This window comes from Epinephelus lanceolatus, chromosome 12 (assembly GCF_041903045.1).
Source record: "Epinephelus lanceolatus isolate andai-2023 chromosome 12, ASM4190304v1, whole genome shotgun sequence".
NCBI lineage: Eukaryota > Metazoa > Chordata > Actinopteri > Perciformes > Serranidae > Epinephelus > Epinephelus lanceolatus.
In genome coordinates this window covers 28,203,928-28,230,345 of record NC_135745.1, presented here as the reverse complement: position 1 = coordinate 28,230,345, position 26,418 = coordinate 28,203,928, and the positions used below count along the sequence as shown (strand labels likewise).

Genomic DNA, 26,418 nt, shown 5'->3' with positions numbered 1-26,418 from the left:
AATCACAGAGCAGAAGGAAATTAAAATGTACGACTTTTTCATGTCTTTTAAAGCCTAATATTTATACAACTGAATTTAAAACATTTTAAGACTCTTTAAGGATGTAAAGACACTGTGGATATGGTTGGTGGATGTAGTTCAGTGGGAAGAAAATAGTTCCTACATGAAACTGCTCACAACAAGGTCTGTGGATTATCTTGAGTATCTGGGTCATGATTTCTGGAAAGAGACATTATTGTTGAGTTTTTCTAATACATTTTTTGGCACTTTGAGCACCACAAGCTGAGTGCCTTCTAGCTCCATTACACTGGAGAGAAAGAAGACATCTCCACGGCTGATATCTCCAACACTCAGCAACTCACACCAAAACAATCTACATTAATAAATAGCACTACAGGTAAGAGGAGAAATGTATCTGATTATGAGGTGAACTGTCCCTTTAAATACTGTAAATCTGAGGTTGTATAAAAGGTATCAGTGATGATCACAAGTTGAAATCTTCTGACTGTGCAGCACAACACATCTTTATTGAGATATTAGTACAGTACTGTACTGTAGGAATGCTTCACTTTATTAATTTCAGTTAAGTCTCCATACAAAGGTTGGTATATTAATAAAGACATTTATCAAAATGCAGATTTTGACAGTTAAATTAATCTCAATGGTACAATAAGGCCGTTACGGAGTTGCAGAATGGACAGAAATCATGACATGGCAGTGGTAATCTGAACTTTTCCTTAAGAGGCATACAGCAATGATTTATTGCAAGTAAGAAGAACTGTTAGAGACAATCATAAAAAAATACAACTGGATAATAACACCAGATCTTGCTCATCTGAAGACCTGAAAGTACCCTTTGGAGAAGGCAACAATACCGAAAAAACTGCTGAAAAGCGGAGCACCAGGTGAGTGAAACACGACTTAACATGTTTAACAGGTGACGTGTGGACAGAAACAGATGGCACAATATTGTTACAAATCACTTTCATCCCACAGATAAAAACATTTGATAGAAACATCTTTTTTTTTTTAAGATCAAACTCCCAGTTAGAGTATTCTTCATGATACAAGGCAAACATGTAAGGCTTTAGAGTGTAAGAAATTCTTAATTTACGCTTTCTATTCTGTTTTTTGTTACATTAATCATAGCTGTTCCCCCAGAGAATCACAACATGAAGGACATGTTAGACAGAAGACTGAAGACCCCCACCGACACAAATGTTATAGTTTAAATCCAAACACATGAAAAATTTGAGAGCAGTCTTGAGAGAGTGGTTTTCATCATCAATGCACACTACCATTTGCACCTGTACCTACAACACTTGTGCCGAAAACACTTTAAGACAACGATGTGCACATTCGCTCGACTAAGACACTTGTGCTGAGCAAGCAGGCGTGGCTCACAGTGTTGCGTTACACTTGCTGACGTGCTTCGTGCCGTCAGCGTCCTAAAAATATCGTACCACAGAAAGTTTTCAGAAGGAATGGCTACGAATCGTCTCATTCAGACGCATATTTAGATGTTTTTAAAATGCAGTATCATTGGTTTGGCTTGGTCCCAGGGACTTCATTACACAGTGTCACCCTGCATACAATGTCACACTTTCCAAAAAAAAAAAAAAAAAAACCTGCACTGCATTATGTGATAAAGCATTTTCATTCATTCTGTATTTTACATGTACGGCGGTAAAATTTCCAAAAGCATCACAGCAGCGGGGTCGCATTATCCCAATGGCTTGGATCTGAGCGTAGATGACCTTAGATTAAAGATGTTTATATGGATTTTATCTCCATATGATGGTTCATTAAATCCGCTAAAGACAACACTGTATCACGTTAATCAGCCCAGTCGCCCTGAGAAAATGTTGGCGTTGTATGTTTCTGCAAACCACAGGTACGTTTCATTTCCTATGTATCATATCAACATTTCTAAAGTGACATAGCTCAGATTATATGTATATGAAATAGGCTACGTTCAGGAGGAGGAGGGGAAGGCAGATGGTGTGAGACGGCTGCCAACTCCAACCCGGCCAAACAGCAGACAGAAGACTGCTGTCCAAAACGAAACAAAAGCTGGCATTTTTTAATGAGAGTTCAAGACATTTCCATCCACGTTTGTAGCAATGAAACTGGGTATTTTTTAACAGAAGTTAGGGACATTTTCAGCTGTGTTTGTCGTGACAAAATCATGTATTTTTTGATGAGAGGTCTGGACATCTACAACCACGTTTGTAGTGACAAAATCGGGTAAAAATGGGGATTTTTGACAAGAGGTCTGGACATTTCCAGCTGTGTTTGTAGGGACAAAACCTGCTACTTTTTAACAAGAGGTCAGGGCATTTCCAGACACGTTAGTAGCGACAAATCGAGGTATGTTTTTAACAACAGACGTGGACATTTCTAGCTGTGTTTGTAGCGACAAAATCTGGTATTTTTTTTAACAAGAGGTCGGGACATTTCCAGACACGTTAGCAGTGACAAATCCAGGTATTTTTTAACAACAGATTGGGACATTTCTAGCTGTCTTTGTAACAACAAAATCTGGTAATTTTTAAGAAGAGGTCGGGACATTTCCAGCCACGTTTGTAGCGACAAAACCTGTTATTTTTTTGAACAAGAGGTTGGGACATTTCCAGACACGTTAGGAGCGACAAAATTAAGTATTTTTTGACGAGACCTCTAGACATTGTCAGCCATGTTTGTAGCGACAAAATTGGGTGTTTTTTTTAACAAGTGGTCAGGACATTTTCAGCCATGTTTTGGGTGACAATACTGGGTATTTTTTTTAGCAACAGTCTGGGACATTTACGGGCCACATTTGTAGCGGAAAGAGCAGGTATTTTCTTAACGAGAGTTTGGAACATTTCCAGCCACATCAGTAAGGACAATACCAGGTAATTTTTTAACAACACTTTGGGACATTTCTAGCTGTGTCTGCAGTGACAAAACCTGTTGTTTTTCAACAATTCAACATTGGGTCATCTCCAGCCATGTTTGTGGCAACCAAGCCTGGTATTTTATGCCCAATCATGATGTTGCCCTAATTATAAGTAATTTTTTTAAGCCTGAATAACCACAGGTTAACTACAGCATTCCACCAACCTAAAATTGAAACATAAAGTTTCAAGTTATCCACTACACATGAAACATACAGATATCTGTGGTTTGCATAAAAGCGTACAATGCCAACATTTATTCTGGCGACTGGGTTGCTATCACATTGCTAATACCAGACAGGAAAACAATGCATTAAACAGCATGTAGATTGTCGTGGACCAGTAAGAGCTGGGTAGCGGAATACTTTGAGTATCTGAATTTCACACCAGATATGGTGATGTTACTGTTCCCAGTCAAAGATACATCATGGTAACATTTGAGAAGAGGCTCAATGTAAACCCTGACCACTGACCACAGTGATCGAAACTGCACAAACTGTAAAATACTGGTGGAAAGTCTGAAGCTACATAATAAAAGCCAATATTATCCATCTAAAAAATAATATGCTTTTAAAAGACTGAAGGGAAACTTTGGCTGTATGAATCAAGGCAAACCAGAGAGACAGTAACAGTCTCTGCTCAATGGATATGAGACTGTTTACACATAGTGGGAGGGACCAAATCCACCCAATTATGTTATAATACTCAGAAAATCATCTCTGCTGTTCATTATTATTAATGCAATTATGTACCTGATGCCATCCCAACTCATGCAGCCAAAGTCTTGTTAGTGGTCAGAGCTCAAACTGAATAGCGGCACTAGTGGGGCCTTTTTCGCTCGTTACTGTTTTGAATTGGCTGAATTGCTGATTTCTTAGCAGATCAGGTGAACTCATATTGTTACCATGTGTTCACCTGATTTCTTAGCAGATCAGGTGAACACATGGTAACAATATGATCACAGTCCACCCCTCACTCCTCCACTCCTCAAAAAGAATACAGCAACATTAATAAGCCAAAAAAAAAAAAAAAAAAACAGGTAAAGGCTAAGTGGCATCCACTACAATATAGTGCAGGGTTTTTTGTCCTTGAAGGGATTGTCTGAGGCGGGGATGCCCATAAGGAGAGGGTCGTTTCTGGCATGTTCACTGCAGTAATTCATAAGGTCTGCAGAGGCCTTGGATACCTACAGGAACAACAGAAGACAAAGACACAACTTCAGTTATAAAGCAGTAAAAGGCAACTTTTTCAACCTGGACCTGATTTCCCCATGATTTGTGTGTAAGTGACTAATGGAGATGACAGTTTTTGAAACTGGTCCAGTTTTGATCCAGACCCTGGAAATGATCCCTACAGAGATACACCATTTTGTTAAAGAGTAAGATCCTTTTTGTTTAACCATAAACTGCTCAGAAGTCACTATCGTCAAACCCACCAGACCCCATTTAGATAAACAGTTATTTTATCTTCATAAAACAAACTTTATTCTAAACAACAGACACAAAATTAAACCCACACAAGCTGTTTTGGTTTGTCTTTTGGTTGAAATAAACCCCAAATTCACCCAGTTAGATGTAAAAATATGCTGGCTTTATACGTGTTAAATTAACTGGAGTTTGGTGGGTTTAGGGATGGCGATTTTGGTGCCATTTCTAGTTAAACAAAAATGATCTTACTCTTTAATAAGAAGGTCTACCTCTGTAGGGATCTAACAATTTCTCAATCAGAGGCAAAAACCCTTTAAGTGAAGTGGGGCTGCCCCTGACTAAGAATTCTCCTAGTCGACCAATAGTCGTCATTTAGGGCCATTAGTCGACTAGCTGCCCGCATGTTTATGATATTAATTTAATTATTAAATGATATATTTTGGGCAGGGCAACACAATGGTTTGAGTTGAAGATGTGAGAAAGAATAGTATCAGTAACATTGTTAACACTGTGCTACATTACAGAGAAACACAAAACCGTACTAATGAACCTTCATTAATATAGGCCTATATTTTATCTACAAGTGCACGTCACACACTGAGCGAGCCGCCTGTTAATGACGCTATGGGCTAATGGGCATGTAGCTACTTCCATGTTTCAGATGATATGTCATGTCAACCAATGAAGATGAGTTTACATATCACCTTGGGTTCGTCCTTCACCTTCTCAAAATGATCCCACACTTTGGATTTCCTGCTCGACATGTTATTAACTAGCCTGTGTAATAACTGCAGGTACCAGCCCTGGAAATTAACCTGACTCCTGTCTGACTGCTGAGCGTGGCCACTTCCTGTGTCTGTCCTTTCAAATTAAATCTCCACATGGTCCAGTCATATAGGTTTTGGTTTATTTTGACAAGGCACAGCTCCAAAAGATGTTTCACTGTTTTGTTTTTTCTGCGACTAAGTGACCGATGAAATCTTGCCGACTAATGAGTGGTTACATTGCAGCCTGTTTAACCGCTGCCAGCTGCAACCCTCTCACTCAACGCTAACCAGTTTCAGAAGCTGTTGTCTCCATTAGTCACTAAGACACAAAAACATCAGAAAATGGTGTCCAGGTTGAAAAATGCCAAACTTACCATTTAAGAGCAGCTCTCAAGTGATCACATGATTAGCCAAACAGAAGAAAGGATTTCCCTACATTTGCCACATTGTTCATTTTTTAAAAAGAAATCAGTGCATGTTCTTAGTAGTGTTATTCTGCAAAAACATAAATGATTTTCTATCTTCAAAAAAGTTATTTTTATTAGTATGAACTCTTTAATTTCTCCAATACCACTTAGATGTAAAGATGCATGGAAGGTGGTTTATTGTTGCACTGTACCTTTATCCTCTCAATGCTCGCCTCTATTCTCAGCTGCTGCACCGTCCGCCGGGCATGGGCGATGTTGTTGGAACTGTGAGCCTTCGAAGACATCCTGGGCAAAACAACACTGTAACAAAGGACAACAAAGACAAGCTTCAATAACCCTGAAGAGAATGTGACACTGGTATAGAGGGATTTGGGGTATTAAGCAAAGATGTAATGAGGACAGATTAAGAACGATGATGAAGCGTTGGGGTTTTCTTTTCACAGTCTCTGCACCTTTTAATATTTTCAAGGTCAATTCAGATGCACTTCAATGCTCTCTCTACAACAGGAAGAACCGACACTCAACAGACTGAATGAGCAGAGAGTACTGGAGCATGGGTCAGTATTATGGTCTGTGCAGGGAAGAGTGTTATATTGATATTAGGCCAGTAAATCATTTAACTACATTTACTTGAGTATGTTGGAAACTACACATGTCGGTTTAATAAGCATCAACGACTCTTCTATACTTCCTCTTCCTCTGCAGGGCTGTTCCCAAAAGTGACATCACTAACAAGGTTTTTTCATCAGTGAGTTCACACAAAGCAGAGGCACGCCCATCATTATGCAAATTCTTTTTTTTGTTTCTGTTAGTTTTTGGCAAACATGAAGTGAAAAACTTGTTATGGTTTACTGCAACATCCAAAGTGCAGGAGCTGCAACTTTTGAGCAAAGAATCCAAAAACTGAGGATTCTTGATGAATTGGGAGTAAAAAAGGCTCTGCTTTAAACTATATCAAAACATCCGTTTACAAACTCTCACACAACTCGTGCAGTATAAAGCCTCAGTTATGCTTCCCACACGGATGGTCCCACAGACATGACCTGATGTGGCATTGTGACAAGGAAACATTCGGATCTTTTACACTCTGTGTGGGTTTTTCAATGCGGGAAACCAATATTCTCCCAAATTGTAAACGACAGAGGATCAAAAACTCTTGTCTGCAGCATGGTTCTCCATTTTCTCCATCAATCCACATCTGCATAGTTAGAAGATGTCCAATGTATACAGACAAGCAAAAATCTACCACATGGGACCCCAGCTAACACCATGTCTGATGGTGTGACGTCACTTTGGCCATTCATACCCTTGTGGATGCATCTAGCACAAATCAAGCATAATCTAAGTCTTAGTATTTCCCAGACTCATGCGTTTCTGCTATTTTAGGTTGCTTTCAGACCTAGAGTTGTCTTGCTTTGGTCTGAATCAGAGACTAATTTTCTGACAAAGCTGCATAATTGCCTAGAGTTGGTTTGTGTTCTCACGGCAGCATTTACAAGCGGACCAGATAAAATGTCTTGCCTGAGAAAGCTGCTCTTGATTGGTCAGTAAATGTGACACTTTCTAATGTCACAATGGAGGGACAACTACGCAGGTTGATTTTAGCGCTGCTCATCGTGGACTATATTGCTGTCATTGTTCATTTTAGTCAAACCATACAGTTTGAAAACGAGGCGCGGCTCCAACTAGAAAACAATGTTTTGATGCATTGGATGTGCTGAATGTGCATATTAAGGCAGTACAGGAGGAGGTGCACATTAATAATCCTCCAGGACTGTAACATGCTCATGTTTAACCCAAACAATGCGTAATGCGACTGCAGTTGGTTCAGATCGAGGTCGGAACACGTTCTCACCACATATGAACCGCACCAGAGTTCATTTGTAACCGGACTAAGACCACCTCTTCAAGAGGGTCTCAGTCCGGTTATTTTGGTGCATACCTGAGTGTGATTGCTGTGTTCACACCTGCCCAAACAAACCGCACTAAGTGGCAAACAAACTTGAGTTTGATTGAAGCGACCAAACAGGGCAGGTGTGAAAGCACCCTATAACTCTGCTCATGTATTCCACTGAGCAAAGTTCAAATGCATGCACCTCGTCCATGCATGCCACTCATCCGTGAGCACTACTCATATGTAGATTTGATTTTAAATAGTGAGGTTTAAGAGAAAATGCATGTGTTTGGGAAGTGCTGACCATACGACTGGATAAATAAGACTTGGATTAAACTGCATGAGTTGTGTGAGAGTTTGTAAACAGATGTTTTGATATAGTTTTGCTGTTGTTAAATGTGGCCCCCTTTTACCCCAATACATAAAGAATTTTCTCCGTTTTTTGATTCTTCTCCACTGTGGAAGCATGTGAGAAAAACAAAGTTTTCCTCACAACTTCAACGTGAGACGAGGTGAGTTATTGATACAAATGATGATTTTTGGGTGAAGTATTCCTTTAAGAGACATTTGCAAGCAGCGTAGTAACCCTGCTGCCAGACAAGGCACAATAATACCACTTTGTTTCAGTGTGTACAGTCTGAAACATGAGCTTGGCTGATAGGCGCTGAAATCTGACATTACAGGATATCTATATTTAAACAAAAGGCTACAGCGATGTAAAGACCTCAGGGTGTGTGTGTGTGTGTGTGTGTGTGTGTGTGTGTGTGTGTGACTGAGGGGCTGCTGTCTGGGAGTGAAGCGTCAGAGCGCAGCAGTGAGTCTGAGCTGTGATTCCTCTTCCTGCTAATCATTTACAGACTGGATGAGAACAAGCCTGGACACATCCTGCAGTCGGTGTGGGAGCTCTGTCTCCAGTGTCTCTCCCCTGCGCTCTCACTTCCGTTTATTGCCATTTGTCTGCGTTTCTCATAAAAACACACATTTGCAACACACGTGACACACCTCACTTTCAGCAAAACTTTTTGCAGTAGGGAACAGGAAGCTTCATGTACAGTTTCTCAGAAATTTATTGTGAAATTCACAAGAAAAACTTCTGCAGAGTTTTCTTTACAACATCTGAATGAAAAGAGAAGTTGTTTTTAAACCTCAGTTGAGGATGCACTTTATCCCATCTGCTCATTGTAATAAGGCTTTCTTCATTTATGTTATAAGCGTACAGTTGTGCAATGAGGTGCCCGTCACATTTCCCGTAAATAAAAAAGATAATACGGGAAGGTGCAGTGAGTGCAGTTTTTATAGCACACTTTTTATGGCAGACCGAAACATTCAACTTTATTTTGCTCAGCCCTGTCTGCAGGATGTCGTCCCTCCAGACATCCTCTGATGCTGCAGCTCTTCATTTGTTTCAGGAACAAAGAGAAAGGGAGGAATAAAGACAAAAAAAAAAACGGAAATGGAAAGGGAGAGAAAATTTCCATCTTCTGTTGGGGAGTGCCTGATTAGAGAGTTGTATTTTCATCTAAAGATAAGTAATCACTGCAAAGGAAACACGACCAGAGCTGACTCACAGAGCTAAAATGTTATTGATAACATGAAACAGAGACATGAAAGGGTTGTGTCGTACAATGCACAGCGAACAATCCTAAGGAAACATTCTCAGTTTAGTCATAAAGGCGAGGCAGCGCAGGTGAAGCTGACGGAAAAGAGGGCGTTTATTTCTGTAGCAGTGTTTTTACATTAGAACTGTCACATTAAGTCTTTACGTTGGATCCTAAGTTCGCTCCTCTGACAAACACCAGTGAAGTTTTTAATGACGTAAAGCAGCTGATGACTTTCTCGTCTGACTGTAAATCAGTATAACTAATCATCTGAGACAATCCTTTACCTGAGAGCAGGTTAGTCACCAGCCCCTTTGTGCTCCCCTTCAGACGCTGCTCTGAGCGGATAATTTACTGCTGCCAGGTAAGTTCGGATTTCCTGGCACTACCAAGCAAACCAGACTGCATAGTTTATAAATTGTGTAATACGCAAACATAATTCAAAGGCTGTTGATCAGGTACAACAGTGAATAAAGAGATCACATGAGAAGAGCAAACAGTCTTCACACGACAGGGCTGCAGTGAACTGGAGGACTCCCTCCTCTTGAAAACCGTCCCTGCGGAAACCTCAGAGTTAATAATCCATGACTTGAATTTAGCCCTGCTATTCTCAGCAGACAGTGTAAACAACAATTAATTCTCAAACACAGAACAGAGCTGCAAACAAAACCAGAGCGGATTAATCACACTGAGAACAACTGAGCAGCTGGGTTCACTGGGGAGACTGGGAAGACTGGGAGGACACCCTTCAGAACTCGGCCCTGCTAAAGTGCCTCTGACAGAAGCATTGAATACAGTGGATGCTATTCTTTAGCCGACTATGAGACTCTCAAGGGACCACTACAACCTGCAAGATAAGAGTCATGTGATGGGAATAACTGGGCTTCAGTAGCACTGCTGCTAGCGAGCTAATCTGTTAGCATGTTTATTGCTGACTGTTGGTTCAAATCAAAATTCATGCTACATTACTGTCAGATTTTTTTCAAAAATTAAAATATGTCAAAGATAAATCAGCCTATTCATTAAAAAAATAATAATTTCTAGTACACAACATAAATAATAGGCTAACTGATACCCATGAACCCCTGTGCAATCATCGGAGCTAGCTAACACTAAATCAATGTGTGGTACTTTCCTGTAACGGTGAGGTGTTAGCAAAGTTAGCAAACAGTTACATAATATTGACCAATTAGCTGTGTTATTATTCCAAGTGTACGGAGATTCTTGTGAGTCACATGGATCGTTTAGTAACTTTTCAAGTAAGAGACTCTGACTCAGAAACCACAGGTGAAAGTGCAGAGAGGATGATGCTAACACACCTAGCCATGCAACAACTGCCCGACTACAGGCAAGTGCAAACAAGAGAAGACCTGAAAATATTCAAAGCATTATCTCAAGTTAAGGCTGGGCGATATGGACAAAAAAAAATCTATCATCTTTCAAATCATATTTCCATATTTACAGGCTGAATGGCGATACACGATATATATCTTGGTGTTTTCTATGAAATGGGCTACATGTTTTCAGTTGCAAGTCAAAGCCACATTTGAGATGTCACAAGCACTTTTATAAAAATAGACTGTGATCAAAATAAAACACTTTTTTTTCCCCTTGTTTGAAAATATGCAGCTGCACAACATGTAAATGAAAATATATATAAAATAAACAGCAGGGGTGTACGTTAACTTTTTGCACACAGCACTGGAGCTACAGAGGTTTAAAGGTTTGCAGCACAGGACACAAAACTATAACATGAAAATAAATGTATCAAGTAGGTCTAAATCCATGTTGTGTGAAAAAATTAAATATATTTGTGTGGGGGGAGTTAAGTTTAGTTTTCCATGGCTTTTCAAATGAATCTAGTGCTGGAAAATGATTTAAGTCTCTGTATTTATTTAGGCTGTTAATCTTAATTATGCACAGAGCATCACCAGTGCAGCCGAGAGACATTTTGTCCTTGTTATATACGTCTTTTATATGAAACGTCTGTGTTGTCGCTGCATTTTATTAAACAGATCTGTCGCCTGCATCCCGGCGCTGCACACCTACCAAGAAGAACACTGGCATGCTATGACCCACTTCACACACAAACTAACAGCGCAGCACTGGATTGCACATGTGCTGCGGTCATCTCATTCATCTCACAGACTGATTTAGCGTAGCACGTGCAACATATAGACCAATGTCTCACTGTAGACTAATTAACAGACAGGTTAAACAGAGGAGCAGCTCTGTGTCTCTCTGAGTGTTGATGGAGAACTTGTGAGTGGGGCGGAGCTGTGCAGAGAGTATGCAACTTGACTCTATATTAGTAAACGGTGTTGTCTAAATTAAATTTTTATCTTGCTTGACAATATATTGATATGTCGTACTTAGTCGTTATGTCGCCTCAAGTACAACTCTGTTTTTACACAATATATGTAGTAGGGGGTCCCTGCTCTGTCTCTCGTTGAGCTCGGGTCCTTGGCCTGAAAGAATTTGAAGACTTCCGCTCTAGTGCCAAAATACAAGTTGAACCTGCACGTGGAGCAGAAGGAGGCGAGCCGCTGGCCAGGCAGGCAAATCAGGAAGAGGCACTTAAATCCCACTGGCACCCAGAAGTGATTCTTGCAGGCAAACCCTCCCCATTGAGTCACCTCACTCAAACCGTGCAGCCCCTGTGATGTGATGCCAGCTTCTACCAGCAGCACCGGTCTGACTGAAACTATGGGAGGGCACCGATGTGTGTGTGCACAAGTGTGTGGCATTAAGCACCACCATGCACATACAGGAGGGAGCCTCGCAAAAAAAAGTTACCTCCAAGGATCAGAAAAAGACCACCCCCCTTCACAGCCCACCCTATCACAACACACACACATGAAGCAGCCAGGACCACCTACTGCACAGAGCAGCGCAGCCCCCCGCTCCCCTTCATACCTTACACACAAATCCACCCGCACACATGCGATTCATTAGCACAGCGTTCAAAGTGCCAAGAACAGGGAGCCGTTATGAGTCAGTGCCATTAACACCAACACTCAGAGATGAAAAACCGTGTGTGTGTTACGCTGCAGCTCAGACCTAAAGAAAACTCTTAAATTTGCTGCTGACGAACACAAACGACACCCATTAAAGGCTAAAAGAAGAGTCGGTCCTGTCAAACGTACAGTATGTGTGGTCTCTTCAGAGAGTATCTGAGGCTTTTCAGACCAGAGTAGCTTTTGTAATAAAGTAACATGGGGGGAAATAAACTGCTTTAGGGCTTAAGTGCTGCCGGCTGCACTTTAGACTTGACTTGAGGTGGTGAGAGGTAGGGTTAAGATCACACACAAAGTCGCCCAAAAATAACAAGTGGGTCATTGCTGGACTCTTTTGTGGCTTGTCAGACTGTAAAAACACGGCAGGTTTACAGCCATAGTTCAGGTTTAAGAGAAGAAAAGAAAACAGACACTGGAGTGTGTTTTGCTGTCAGCTTCATTTACTTCAATAACCTGGAGAGGTCTGGGGTCGAACTTATATCAGACTAAAGCTGGAGTTTTGCTTCTATGAGGATACACTTAAACGTTTCTGCAGACCTGCACAGAGAAGGACATTATAGGTACACACTTCCCAAATAGGGGTGTAAGAAAATATCAATACATTTGAGTATCACAATATTATGTTTTATGATACTGTAATGATTCTCAAAAACACTGTATTGATTTTTGTTTACATTTTTTATTTTCTTAGTGTGTTTTTAACCCAAAGAGTCCTACGAGCAGTTTTTTTTTTTTAATTATTTTGACAAATATTAATGCGTTTGCTCAGACTGCACAAAAGGTAGTGCTGTAATCATGAGCCAGTAATTCATATATAACCCCAGTAATGGGGAAGGGGGTCACGTGACCAGTGCACTGACGGGAGTTAGGAAAAAGTAGTTTAAATAGCAAAAGTCCACGTGAGGAGGCAGTTTGGGGTGGTGAATGGGTTCAAACAAACACAGGACTTCCTCCAGGAGAGTAATGTTTGTGTTCAGTTTAAAACCAAATGAACTTTAGGTTTTTTAATGTACATTGTCACCATGTTTCTTTTCCCAAACCTAACCTACGGAACCTTTCATTATGTAACAACGCCATTCATAGGGCACTAGTTCGTTAAATATCATATGATCTGCTGTATGTGCATTTTCGCAAAATGATATACAAACCGTTGCATGAGGATATGTTGACATGATGAACATTGTACTTGCTTAACATCTGCATGTTGTGATTGTCACTTTTAGCATGTTAGCTCAAAGCACCACTGCTGTTTCAAAGTACAGCCGCACAGAGCTGCTGCATGGCTGTAGACAACTGTTTCTGAAATGAAGCTGGTCTTCTTGCAGATCCTGCAGATATAAATGCTCATGCACGAGAACTTTACTCTCTGATCTGCTAAAATCCAAATCAAAGTTGACATTTTATTACAAGTAACACTTTAAGTGATCATGTTAAACCTCCCTTAAATATCTACTGCCTGGCGTCTGTCTGACTTTATATACCAGCTGAGAGTTGACTTGAGGAAAGGCGATATTCGGAGTCTAGACAGATGTCTGCTGCTTTGAACAAAAGAGGAGTTCAAAGACTTGGGCCTCAGCCACAAGCCAGTATATTGGTTGTTCTCCCTCGTGTACCCGCACACACACAGCTCTATCATTTCTCTCATGTATACCCCTCCCCCTGCACTCTCTCTACAAGCAGGAGTTTCCCAGTCTGAGAGCTAAAAGTAGCCTTCTCATACTCCCTGCTGCCAGTCAGCAATTTTCCAGCTGAATGAAAAACCATCTCTCACACCTCAAACATGAGCCCGCACTGCAGTTCGTTGCTGAGCAGATCAGATCAGCTCTCCAGTGTACTCCCCTCCTGCCTCTCTATAAACACCTGGCTGTTCTCACTTGGTTACGGTGCTTATCAAACCCAATAATACTCCAGTCATCAGTCCTGCTGCCTGCTGAGTACAGTGGGATTATGTTTATGAGCCAGAGGGAGAGACTCTGGCTGCTGAGTGTGTTGGTCTGTGAAAGAGAAAGGGTGAGGCAGGGAGGAGATGGTGTGGGCACTTGTTCACACTGTGAGAACCACCAGAGTGACATCACCACTTTCCCACCAGAAAAGAAATGTCAGCGGCTGCCCTGGTTTCTTTGGCAGCCGCTGACATGTAGTTGACACTGAAAATATCACAATGACTTTGTTTACAAGGATAAACAGAAACCATAGAGACAAGAGGACATGAAGTTAGGGCATCGCAGGTCACGTACTGTTTTAAGTGGAGCCGAATCAACCAACCGTTTAATCAGTTAGGAGGCTTTCACATCAGAGGCCCAGATCTGAGTACCCTTGACCCCAAAGCCCAGTTCATTTGATTAGTGTGAACATTGCATATTGTTCTCGGGCACTTGACTGCTATTTAAGTCACAGTGGAAGTTGCAATAACATTTTTTCAGCCCCATCCTCTGAACTGCGTGGCCATGGGCTTATAAAGCAGGAAGGCAGGCAGGAATGTTGTCCACGTCCATAGTAGGCATAATGCAAAGTTCGACTCCACTATATGGGCTTGGGATCCTGCGACTGATGTGCTTGTCTTACACTGCAACAACAACATAAACAAAGATGATGATGGAAGAGTCCTCAGATATGGAACATAGGGTGGTCGCAACAATCGCAATATTGCAATACTGCGCTACTGACAAGCCAACCACAGGGGGTGGCAAGCAACCACCACAACCACTATATTCACTATGTTTTTTTTTGTTTTGTTTTTAATGGGATCACCGTGCATTGTCACGAAGCTACAAATGACAGCAGCAAGATGAGGCGCTGAACATCTATTCTTCGCACTGCACATTTGCCATTTTCTTCTTGTCGTAGAGAGTTGAAAAATATATTTAACTTCCAATAAAAGGCTGCACACAGCCATCTAAACGCAGTTGAGGAGGGGCAGGAAAAATACCTACCATCACATCGCTGAATGACAACAACAATGTAAGAGAAATGAAAACTGAACCCACGAAGGCTGGCGATGTGCTTCGGTCTTCCCTTCATCCAGAGTAAGTACTGTACCTCGTGCCGCCATTTTACTTTTGCAGATATTCTGTCATAGCAACCAGACACAACCAAAATGCCTCAGCTGAAAAAACGCTGTGCTTCTTATTGCACCTCATTGCCCTCCTGCATTTAACAATAAACACATATAAAATTTGTTTGAGATAGGGATGCACGATAATACTGGCACATCATCGGTATCGGCCAAAGGTAAATTAGGAGACTGTTGAAGTTAGTTTCCAGGACATTTTATTTTATTTTTGTCCCTTTTTCCACAACTGGAAAACTGGCCAACCTTTTTCCAGGTTTTCCAGGATGCGTGGTGAATCTTGAGTTAATCGTGAATGTCGAAACAAAATTTTGTGCTTATCTATTCAGTTGAGATTAGGGATGCACAATAATATCGGCATGCCATTGGTATCTACTGATATTGGCTCTAAAATGAGAATCGACCAACATGCTCTTTTTTATTTTGCACAATGAATGAATATTACATATATTTAAAAGTATTGTATTTCATGTCTCCATCTGCTGGTGGGCCATCATGATAAGAGTATGCATGCATAATATGATGTTAATTCCACTACAGACAAGATTTGATGATTTGATTTTACAAAAGTGGATATATTGATATCGGTACTTGTTATCTGCCAAATTAGTTGTTCGGATATCGGATATCAGCAAAAAATCCAATATCATGCATCCCTAGTTTTAACCTGTGTCATATTTGTCCTTTAAAAAGAAGCAATATCCCTGATAATAGCCTGTCAATAACGCTTATTTACAAGGCACTAAAATAAGGATAAAAGAAGTAATTGCAAGAAACGGTGGTAATACCACACATGGACCTACCATGACAGCCCTACATGGGCATCTATTTACACAGCATGGGGCAGGAGGTGTCAGGAGATGGAGTGATAGAGTGGTGCTCTACTAATGGGAAGGTCAGTGGTTTGATCCCTGACCCCTGCAGTCTACATGTTGAAGTGTCCTTGGGCAGGATACTGAACCCCCTGTTGCTGCTTTGAATGTGTGTGAATGTTGATCTGATGTGGCACTTTGCATGGTAGCCTCGGTCACCAGTGTGTGAATGGGTGAATGGTGCTTGTGTATTAAAGCATTTTGAGTGGTTGCTAAGACTGGAAAAGCAGAATATAAATGCAGTCTGTTTACCATTTTCACTAAATAGCTAATCAAGCCATAAAAAAATCCACATATTGATCAATAATGAAAATAAAAGTAACTGCAGGCCTCGTTTCAGTGACAGTGGCAGTGTATCAGCTGAACGCAGCACGCCCGACAGTGAAGGACAAACAGCTGATAGAGGCAGAAAACTCGCCTGTGTGCTTTAAGGGGGGCTGCGACAAAGACACAGAGCTGCAGCACCACCCCAGAGCTTCAGGTATGGCCGCTGAGATAAGTGAAGCTGTCAGGACCCCGCCCAGGCCTCTGGCTGCACACCCAGTACAAAGGGAATACTGGGAAATTCAGTGTCTTCTGTGCCGGTCTACAACACTGCTTGGTTATGATTGGTTGAAGGGCCTCCATTATTCCTGTGCAAGCATATGTTTCCAGGAAAAGCTGCAGGACTGTGCAAAGGTTAATGGAAAGTTGTCTAGATTAAACATGCGGCCTGACAAATAACACAGCTGCCTGGTTTTTTTCTGTATCACCATGAAAACGTTTCAGTTAAACTTAAAGCCACATACAGTAGGTTCTCAGAATCTGGCACAGTCCTGTAACTTCTGCGGCTTGACGGGATAAAAAACAACAATCCAGCGTACTGTAACACAGTCACACAGTGTCTAGACAGAAGACTAGACTGGACTCATTTCTGCACGCTTTCTAAATCCTAAATTCATGCGCAATTACTTGAGGCTCATTCCTGTCCAAATAGACTATGAATGATTCCTTGTTTCCAGCACAGACTAGATGGCTGACGAGTTATGCTGCGGGAATAACAAGTCAGCTCAGTTAATTATGAATTTGAAAGCAAAAGAAAAATATGCTGCATGTCAAGTTAGATACGGTGTGCACATCCATGAGATAGCAAAGGAAGTTAATCAGTGTTCTTAAACATGATGATACTAAGAACAGGATTGTGTGAACATGGCAGACGGCACATCCAGTGGCTGTCAGTGAAGAGGAGCAGGATGTGTGTCAGGGACTCTGCCTGTCTGACATAATGACAGATAACTGTGATAACAGAGGGGGGCAAGTAACACTCTGGTATGTTAGGATTAAGCAGAAGGGAGAATTCACAGGGTGAAATAAAACCAGCCCTCGCTGGGCAACCTCTAATTAGGCTCCACTCTGCACAGAGCACAATTCACACACTCATCTACTTGACTAATGTTGCCTAATTTAGACTTGTGGAGTAATGGTGCAGCAAAGATTCATGGCACATAAAAAAAACTTGACGGTCGTCCTTTTATCCTTCTCCCAACATTATAATTAGTTTAACTTATGGATGGAAACACATGGACGCTTCCTTGCCTTTTAAGAGGAATTATGGGCGTTTTTCTCACCATTAAAACGACAGCCAAAATTCTGTCCTTGACATATTTTACCTCTCCACACAGCAGTGAGTCAGGTGGTGGAATATGGCTCCTGAGCTGCTGAGTAGGACAGTTTAAGCTAGCACTGTCAGCCATCCTGTTAGCCTATTGTTGAGATGGCAAATTATAAGTTGTGTAATCCTAAATGTGGGTGCAGTGTGGTTTTAATGTTATGGGGAATGTAGTGTAAGTGTAGTGTAGTAGCTAAGTGAAGGTCTAATGGATACCTGCTACAGTAGAGGGGGGTCGGCCCGGCAGCACCAGAATATAACACTGACATCATGAGCTTTATTTTGAAAAATACAAGCAAGTCACCCGTTCATTATTAAAGGTACAATAACCTCTCTTTGCTTATTGTTAGATAGTTAGTGTACAGGTTCATGGAGGCATCCTGGTGGTGTAGCAGGTTTGAGGCGATGACCATGAAACTACAATGTCTCCCATTTGAGTTCAGCAGGTGACCTTGTGCATAACATTTTCATCTTATACTCTCGCCCCTCATTTCCTGTCTGCCGTCCATTAAAGCTTAAAATACCCCCTAAAAATCAAATAATGCATTAAATCTAGAGATGCGCCAATCAATGGGACAGTGACCCACCGATCAGCCTCTGTGCTGGTTAAATTTACATGTATGCATGTATGGATTACTGAGCGGGCCTACCAGGCCCAGTGGCCCTAAGTGTCAGGGGCCCCTCTGGCTTTAACATGCAAAATGTCACTCAAATTTACACATAGAAGAAGTAGAAGAAGAAGGAAAAGAAGTAGGAAAAGAAGTAGAAGAAGAAGACAAAGACGAAGAAGGTGAAGAAGTTAATTTTTTTTACTCTGTAGTCATATACACACAGGCTTAAAATACACATGCATGCACAAACAGGGCCTATATATGTATTAAGTGGCGAGATGTCAGAGCGAGGCTGCCCATGGACAAGCGCCCCAAACAGTTGGGGCTAAACTGGCACCTCTCTGTCTGGGAAGTTGAGCCCTTATGGACTGAGCTATCGCCACCCTTCAGAGACTCAAAACAACCAAAAAGAGACAAAAAAACCCCAAAAAATTACACAAAAATCCAACAAAGATATATAAAATTACCACAAAGAGAAACAAAACAATAAAAGCTAAGAACTTAAAAGAGATGCAAACAACAACAAAAAAAGCAACACAAATGTGTGTGTGTTTTGCTCCTCTGTAGGAGAGGTGGTGGGGCCTTTTGCTTATCTGTCCCTAAGGGCAAATTGTCTCATAATCCATGCATGTCTGCAGCGCACAATGGTTCACGTCACATGGGGAAATACAGTAATCGACTATTGTAACAGCCACACAAACACACAGTGTTGCCAACTCGGCGACTTTCTCACAAGATTTAGCAACTTTTCAGACCGTTTAAGTGACTTTATTTTAAACCATTACTGACAACTTCAAATATACCACACTGTAATACATTCCCATGCACGCTGCTCAGAGTAATCGCAGTGACAAGCTCTTCTGGCAAAAGCGCAGTTTCTTTTCTCTCTTTTTCAGATTCCACTTCTCTAATCATTTGTTTGGGCATATAAAGATCTGTTGCACCTGTTTTCTTCTGGTAACGTAAAACACATTAAACTGGATCTTATTTATACAAAAAATATGTCCAATAACATGGAGCGCTTTTTATTTTGAGTTTGAGTGACAGTGAGAGAAGGTCCTGCAACCTGGTGCAGTTTTGAAGAAAAAAAAAAGGTTATTTAATAGTCCAACGTTTTACAATGAACATACAATTGAATTTTCCATTACAGAAAATTTACAAAAATGTTTGTGTATTTTGTCAAGTACAGTTCTTACAAAGAAAGAAAATCAGAATTAGCCAAGAAGACTGCAGTCGATGCATCTCTTATGACATCAGAGACAATCTTGGGATGGGATTTCAACAAGTTCTCATAACAACAGGCCAATAATAGTGTAGAACAGGTAGTGAAGAGGCTAAAAATGCACTACACCACGAGAGGTTCATTCACCTCTCTACAATGCAAGAGACATTATCAGGGAGAAACTGCAACACACACAAAGAAAGAACGAAACTGAGAACAAAGGGTGACAACAACAACTGGCGTATGTCTCTCCTTTCCATTGATGTAACCGTCAACTCGGCTCCTTGCATTCCTTCCATGGGAAGGTACGCAGTTAATGAGCCAGTTGTGTAAAAGACTGAATACTTTTCGTTGATGCTCAACGAGTATTTAGTCACAACACGGCTTTACATGCAGCATGCCAAACGTCTGGGAGCAACACAAAGAGCAGCCATCGCCTCAGTGATATCATTAGCAGCTAGAGTATGTGCTAAAAATAGCCATCAGCTCTGGGTTGTTTCTGGCTACAGTGGAGCTGGTTTCAGCTAAAAACTACTCCAGCAAAGTGTTACTCAACTGACAGCTGGGTGTCACGCAGATTAGCAAGGTCTCTGCAGTTTCCACTGAGGTGCCTGTGAGACTCCAGTTCGCCTGTAATGGGCCATTATCAAACCCAGAACAGCCCAAAACAAACACGGGCCTTTGGCAGATAATGCCCTTCAGACGTCACTGCAGACGCACAGAGGGTGACACGCAGGAGACACAGGCGACCTAGGCAGGGAGGCGACCTAGGCAGGGAGGCTGCCTGGCAGCGTCTCTCTGCTCTGCCCTCGGAAAACAAACAGCATTGTTGTCAAAAAAAAAATGCACAAAAGAAAGCTTGGTGCAAGCCGAGTGGAGTTTGCTGGAAATGGATGCAGCGAAGAAAGGAATGGTGGGGCAGAGAGGGCTGTAGAAAAAGACGTGTGCTTGCAACTGAGACAGAGATAAGAGTTAGTGTGTGAGGGCTGGGGAGAGCAAGCTGTGCAGCTGTGTGTATGTTGCATTTGGTCGCATGCCAAAAATCTGCTGCCGGTGACGGGAACGCAGTAAAACTTAAAGCTATTGTGAGCGCTTTGCCTTTTGCCCTCAGTCCCTCTTTCCTCTGAAAGCTACTATTCATGACGAAGGCAGGGAGATACTACACAATGGATCTCCATCTCTCACCCAACACTGCTCTGCCTATATGGAACAATAAACAAACGTATTCAGTGTTTCCAGCCTCCACCCCTGAGCTCGTCCGACTGCATGTTACTACTACTACAGCGAAGGTGAAAAAGAGGAGGCCAAAGGTCTGTGCAGTGTTGCTGGTTGGCCCCTCCTCCCTGCTGGAGCTGAAGCAGGAAGGGTTAAACAACAGCATGCATGGATGGAATAATTGATAACGGCCTGGACGTCACACAGCTCATTAGAAAACAACGTAAAGGTCGTAAAGTAGAGTTTGTTTTTCAAGTAAAGAGGAAATGGGATTAGTCAGAGGGTGACATAAATGGTGATGTGTGCATGTGCAGGAAGAGACTGTGTGACATGGTGCAAAGTCCATACAAGTGGATATTTGCATGTGGCTTTTATAATCTTTCAATACACAAACATTATTGTTTAAATGCTAGCAATAATGTCAGGATAATTAAAGATTGTGACAACGTTTGTCTGTTGAATGTGCTCGGTATGTTTAATGTTACTGCCCTGAATCAATAGATTAAATCCTGTAATCTACTGTCAAACAGGACAAAGGGATTAGTGGTGGAAAAATGCAGGCTGCATGATTTCTTCTGTCAGAAAAAGAGAGCAAACAGATCTTTCTATACCATCAGGAAAGTTCAACACTAAGTGGTGAAGTTCATTCACTAGAATTCCTGCATGTACAGCGTACTTAAGAGGAACTATGACACAGTGTGAGACAGACGCACGCCATCATGGAGCATTTCTATAGAATATCACGTACAGCCCTTTCTTGGCACCTAAACACCAAAAGGATGGAATAACAATTCTGCGTTCAATATTTTTGGAGCCTACGTGTAGCTGCTGTAGGAGCTGACGTGTGCCTCTTCCAACACATCAGAATACACGTCAGGTCTGCAGCAGCTGCAGAGACACCGTGTGGAAACCACAAGAACTGTGACTGGTCAGCTTGTGTTTCCACCTGCATGTTTCAGATGCCAGCAGGGATCGTTGAATGAAGATGCTGAAGGACGTCTCGGTAACAATCTTCTGCTTTTCAGCACCAACAAGTCTAGAGAAGAGATCTCCACCACAAACCAGAACGTAAACACGGTGACTGCAGGCAGAACTGCTGCCTAGTATCATGTAAGAATGTAAAGTCAGTTACTGTGAGGAATATAATTAAAGCTCAGTACAGCTGGACCACGAATTATGCATCTATCTAATGTCAAAATAGAAGGAAATCCCAACAATGAGCTGTAAATCAAATGGTATCTGTGACTAGAGTGCCTTTAACCCGTTGCATCAAGCATAAATCCAGATTAAAATGAATGCACATCAGTGTATAACACAGCATGAAATGATAAGATGTTTAACTCAACGAATTTTGGTCATATTTTGACATTTCTGAGCTCTTTACCTCCACGAGTACACCGCCATTCCCAGCTGACACTACTGCCTTTTCCAGGTTATTGATGAAGCAGAATTTGGGGCCTGGAATTGGGCCTGGTGGGTCCCGACCTCGTCTTCAACTTTTAGACTACTTTTGCTCTTGTCCAAAATAAGTATCTTTAAAACCAAATACTCAGCAGTCAAGGAATCACTGGAGACACGTAGAATCGAGTGCAACTGAGTTTAATGTGTTCGCAGGCAACAACACATACCACTCAATGAGTCAAGCTCCGGAGCAGGACTGAAGTTCTGTTTTCTGTGTGCTCTCTTTTATGCTGGTGAAGATTCTGTCTTTAATCCTTCCCACATGAGTCCGAACATAATGGTGTCATACATGCACATCAAAGCATATCAGATCCTAGGTACTTCCCACTTTAGTCCTTGAACATCAGATCCTGCATCCAATACAATAAACCAATGAATTTATCATTATGTGGATACATGAAACAATAAACCAAGGTGTGACTGGTTATGATCAAGCAGAGTATATTGCCTGGACATGTATTTTTAAAGGTCAATTGATACTAAAGCATAAGACTAAACAGGTACATTACACTACACTATAACAGGCTGAGTTATAAAACTAGAGTGATGATACTGGTTTCATATGAAACTCTGAATCCACTGGTACCAATCATGTCTTGCTAGCTTATCAGAAAGAGATTTAAATAACACTCTAGCATGGAAAAAACTAGCATGGTCATTTTCACAGGGGTCCCTTGACCTCTAACCTTGAGATATCTGAATGAAATTGGGTTCTATGGGTACCCACAAGTCCCCCCTCTATAGACATGCCAATTTCATGCTAGTCCCAGGCAGTTTTGGGAAAATATCAGGCAGCTTTCTCATGCAATACAAATGTTTTTGAATATTTCTGCACACTGGGGTCCATGAACAGTCTTGGAATTGCATAAATATGGTTTGACTGGAAAGCTGAGACCCTTGTGGGTTCAACGAGCCCAATTTCATTCATGCGTGATGTTGTTAGCCCTCGTAGTAGCCATTTCTTTGTAGTGAGACCATTGTTTTAAACGGACATCACTGTGTAAGAAGACAGAAGTGTTCGCCATCTATCGCTAGAATTCTTACATAAATCTCAAAATGTCAGAAGTTTTTATATCAAATCACAGCATGTATTTTTCTGTGGTGTTCCTCAGGGTCTTGAGGTATTTCAGACAGATTTTTGATCGTTTGTATTGATTCTGGTGTAGTCACAAATGCTTTACTTTAGTACCAAATCTTTTTAACCAATGGTATCAACCAAAAAATTGCTGCAACAACATCAGACATAAATAAGCGTGTGAGTGGCCATCATATACTTCCATTAGGCCAGGAGCCAGGTCCAGCCCTCATGACGTTTTCTACTATCTTTTTGTCCATGATTATTATTTCCTGTTAGCCTGAACCTTGGGCCATCACAAGTTGATAACGAGCACCCCCAACTTCAGGCCATTTGGCCTCAGGGGGCCCAAAACCCCTTTTTTTGGACACACTTCTGGCAAAATGATGTAAATGCAAATAGTAGGGCACTACAATTGCATAAATTGTCATACAAGTATGACATTTGGCAGGGAGTGTGCTAACACAAAGGGGAAAGCAGCAACATTAGATTCCCGGGCTTGCTGCCATTTTATTTCAACATATCACACACAACATCCCCCCAAAAAACAAAAACAAAATTACTGTCTGTTTGACAAATTCTTAAAAGAAATTATTATTTTTCATCACTTTGTGTTTAACATCACTGCTTCACTTGTAGCAAACGTCCCAAGTTGATAAGCTTCATTTTGAGCCCAAGTTGACCTTTCTGTCTTGTAAATTATACTTGCTTTGGCTTAAATTTGTCACTATACCTCAAATCAAAGAAAATTATCAGTCACTAGACTTCCAAAACACTATGTTTATTACATATTTGTGACTAGAAAAACTTGAGAGACTGCGTTGAGCTGCATGTCAAATTAATCTTCGGGTTCAGAGCTTTCAGAAGAGGTATACCACTTCTATTTGACGTATACTGTTGAACTGCTGTCTCACGCTTAAGTTTCCCTGTCCCGCCTCAAAAAGAAAAATTGGGTCAAGGTCAAGGTCAAGGTCACATTTATTTCTATAGCACATTTAAAAAGACAGAAGTCACCAAAGTGCTTTACAAGAACAAAATTCCAAGCCAAAAAAAAAAAAAAAAATGCTGGTTCCAGTTTCTCAAATGTGGTTATTTGCTGCTTGTCTTTGTCACATGTGATGATGGATTAAATATTTTTGTGGGGTTTTAAATGCTGACCGCACAGGACAAGCAATATGAAGATGTCATCAGTTTGTCTAGAACACAGCTCTGTAAGGACAGCCTTTTGAAACCTTCTATGTAGAGTAATAAATGTAGCTGAATTTAATGGTGTGTGTGTGTGAGATCTGAGCATTCATACACAAATATTTCATCTTTCTTCTGCAGTGCATGTTATTTCAATGTTTTCTGTGTTGGTATTATGTTGTTATAACAGCTACCACCATAAATGCAAATGAATCATGATTGAGACAGGAATTTGGGACAGGAAGAGCCAGCGAGTCTGCACCTGCATCCACATTTCAGAGCACTCTTTCCTCCTGTTGCACGAGACATTAGTCAATGTTTTGCTGCCGCCTCATTAAATCAGTGGATATTTGAGAAGCTGCTCTAGGTTACTCTGGTGTGACACTCTGACGGTGAAATTTATTTGTCTACAAACTGCTGACCTTTGTCCTCGACGGTCAGAGTTCAACAGGAAGGCTGGGACAGTGTAGGTATTGCTTTCTTTCCCAGAGTCAGTTTCTCTTACTTGTGTGTCATCTCTGTACTAAACTTAGATAAGGGAAAGAACAGAGGGCCTGACACAAAGAAGGTGAACCTAGAACACCTTTGTTTATATAGTTTAAGAGTCATAAACTACCCCTAACACAGAGCACTGGCCTTCTTTGAACAATAGACAAGGACAAAGCCTCTAAAATGTGAGAATCTGTTACGTTCCTCATATTTTAAACGACCAACACAATGCTGAAAAGGAGCCTCTCTAAAAACACCTGAGGCCTACAGGCATGTGCTATCTTTAGGGGTGATCAACAACAAGTTCTGTGCTAACATCGTGTCTTTATCTACAGCACTGATGACTACGTACAGTTCAGGACCCAGTGATCCACATTATCTGCAAGAAAAGAAGAGACACTTCTGAACAAACAAGAACAGGAATGACAGGCATGAGATTACTGCACGTGACAACTCGAGGCGAGTTGCATGATCAGGGACCCATGCATGAACATAGACTCAAAAAACAGGAACAAGTTGGTAGATATTGTTAAGAAGAAACGCAATAGTGCTGATGCCTGATTCCTCAAGTTACAGTCACAAAAATGCAACAGTCACTGTGACAAATGCACATTCATGACATTACTGAAGCGTTGATGCACGCAAATGAAAACAGCCTTACTGGAGTTAATAACCACTTTCAAACTGATTAGCACTATCAGGTCATAACGGTTCTAACAATGAACTCTGAAAGCATTTACTGTGCTACATTCTTCAAGGCCAGGTGACTGATTTTTATGATGGCTTTATGATAGAGTTGAAGGTCTCGGCCAGCCCCGAGCGGGAAGAGGGATGAGGTCGGGACAGGAGGTCAACCAGAGAGAATGAGACTCAAAACACAAGACTAAAAGCATAAAACTTTGAGTGATGTTGCTCGTCCATCCTCTTATGCCTATTAGAGCCAATTAAAGAAGCCCTCCAGTAATTTGGTGTTAGATTTCCATATAGTTTGGAAACTCAGAAGAAAAAAGGAGAGGTCTAAACTGAAGCAGCACTGGCTAAAATATCCTAACTTTTGTTCCTAGTAAGGTGTAAAGGTAACAAAAAAGGACTGGATCCTACATTTCCCACAATGCAACTGCAACCAGAAGCTTTCATTATGCTGCATTCCATTCACGTCACACCCGAATTGACCGCATTCCAGTACAAGTTGGACAACAAAGATGTTGCTAGCAATACCAGTTTTTAGCCAAACTAGCCTGTGTTAGCAATACCAGTTGATGACAACACATTATGCTGTATTTTGCACATGCAAACACTTGTAGCAACATATCCACAGAGCAGCTGTATAGTAATGTTTGTATGACTGATTAAATGGGACACAAATGAGACAAAGGTGCTAATAAATAGCTTATTACTAAGGCGTATGCAGCTGATGATGCACAGAGCAGCCATATTGGATTTTGAGGTCAGTATTGAAGAGGTTTCTTCAATGTTCCAAGTCTAAATCTGACTTTAGGGGCG

The 26,418-nt window shown here is 41.3% G+C and overlaps 1 protein-coding gene across 2 annotated transcripts in view; it reads right to left on the bottom strand.

Annotated features, from left to right (window-relative positions):
• Window positions 1–502: 502 nt before the first annotated feature.
• The window catches only part of gng12a (guanine nucleotide binding protein (G protein), gamma 12a), a 50,247-nt gene continuing 24,331 nt past the window's right edge, over window positions 503–26,418 (bottom strand). The window contains exons 1-3 of one of the 2 annotated variants that reach the window (XM_033650936.2): window positions 22,090–22,371; window positions 5,750–5,858; window positions 503–4,122 (exon numbers count right to left, since the gene is read on the bottom strand). In XM_033650936.2, coding sequence (XP_033506827.1) covers window positions 3,997–4,122; window positions 5,750–5,858; window positions 22,090–22,109 — 255 coding nt within the window. In that variant the 5' untranslated portion in view covers window positions 22,110–22,371 and the 3' untranslated portion in view covers window positions 503–3,996. Of the gene's footprint in view, window positions 4,123–5,749; window positions 5,859–22,089; window positions 22,372–26,418 lie in introns of those variants that run through there. The other variant, XM_033650937.2, reaches the window with a different exon arrangement.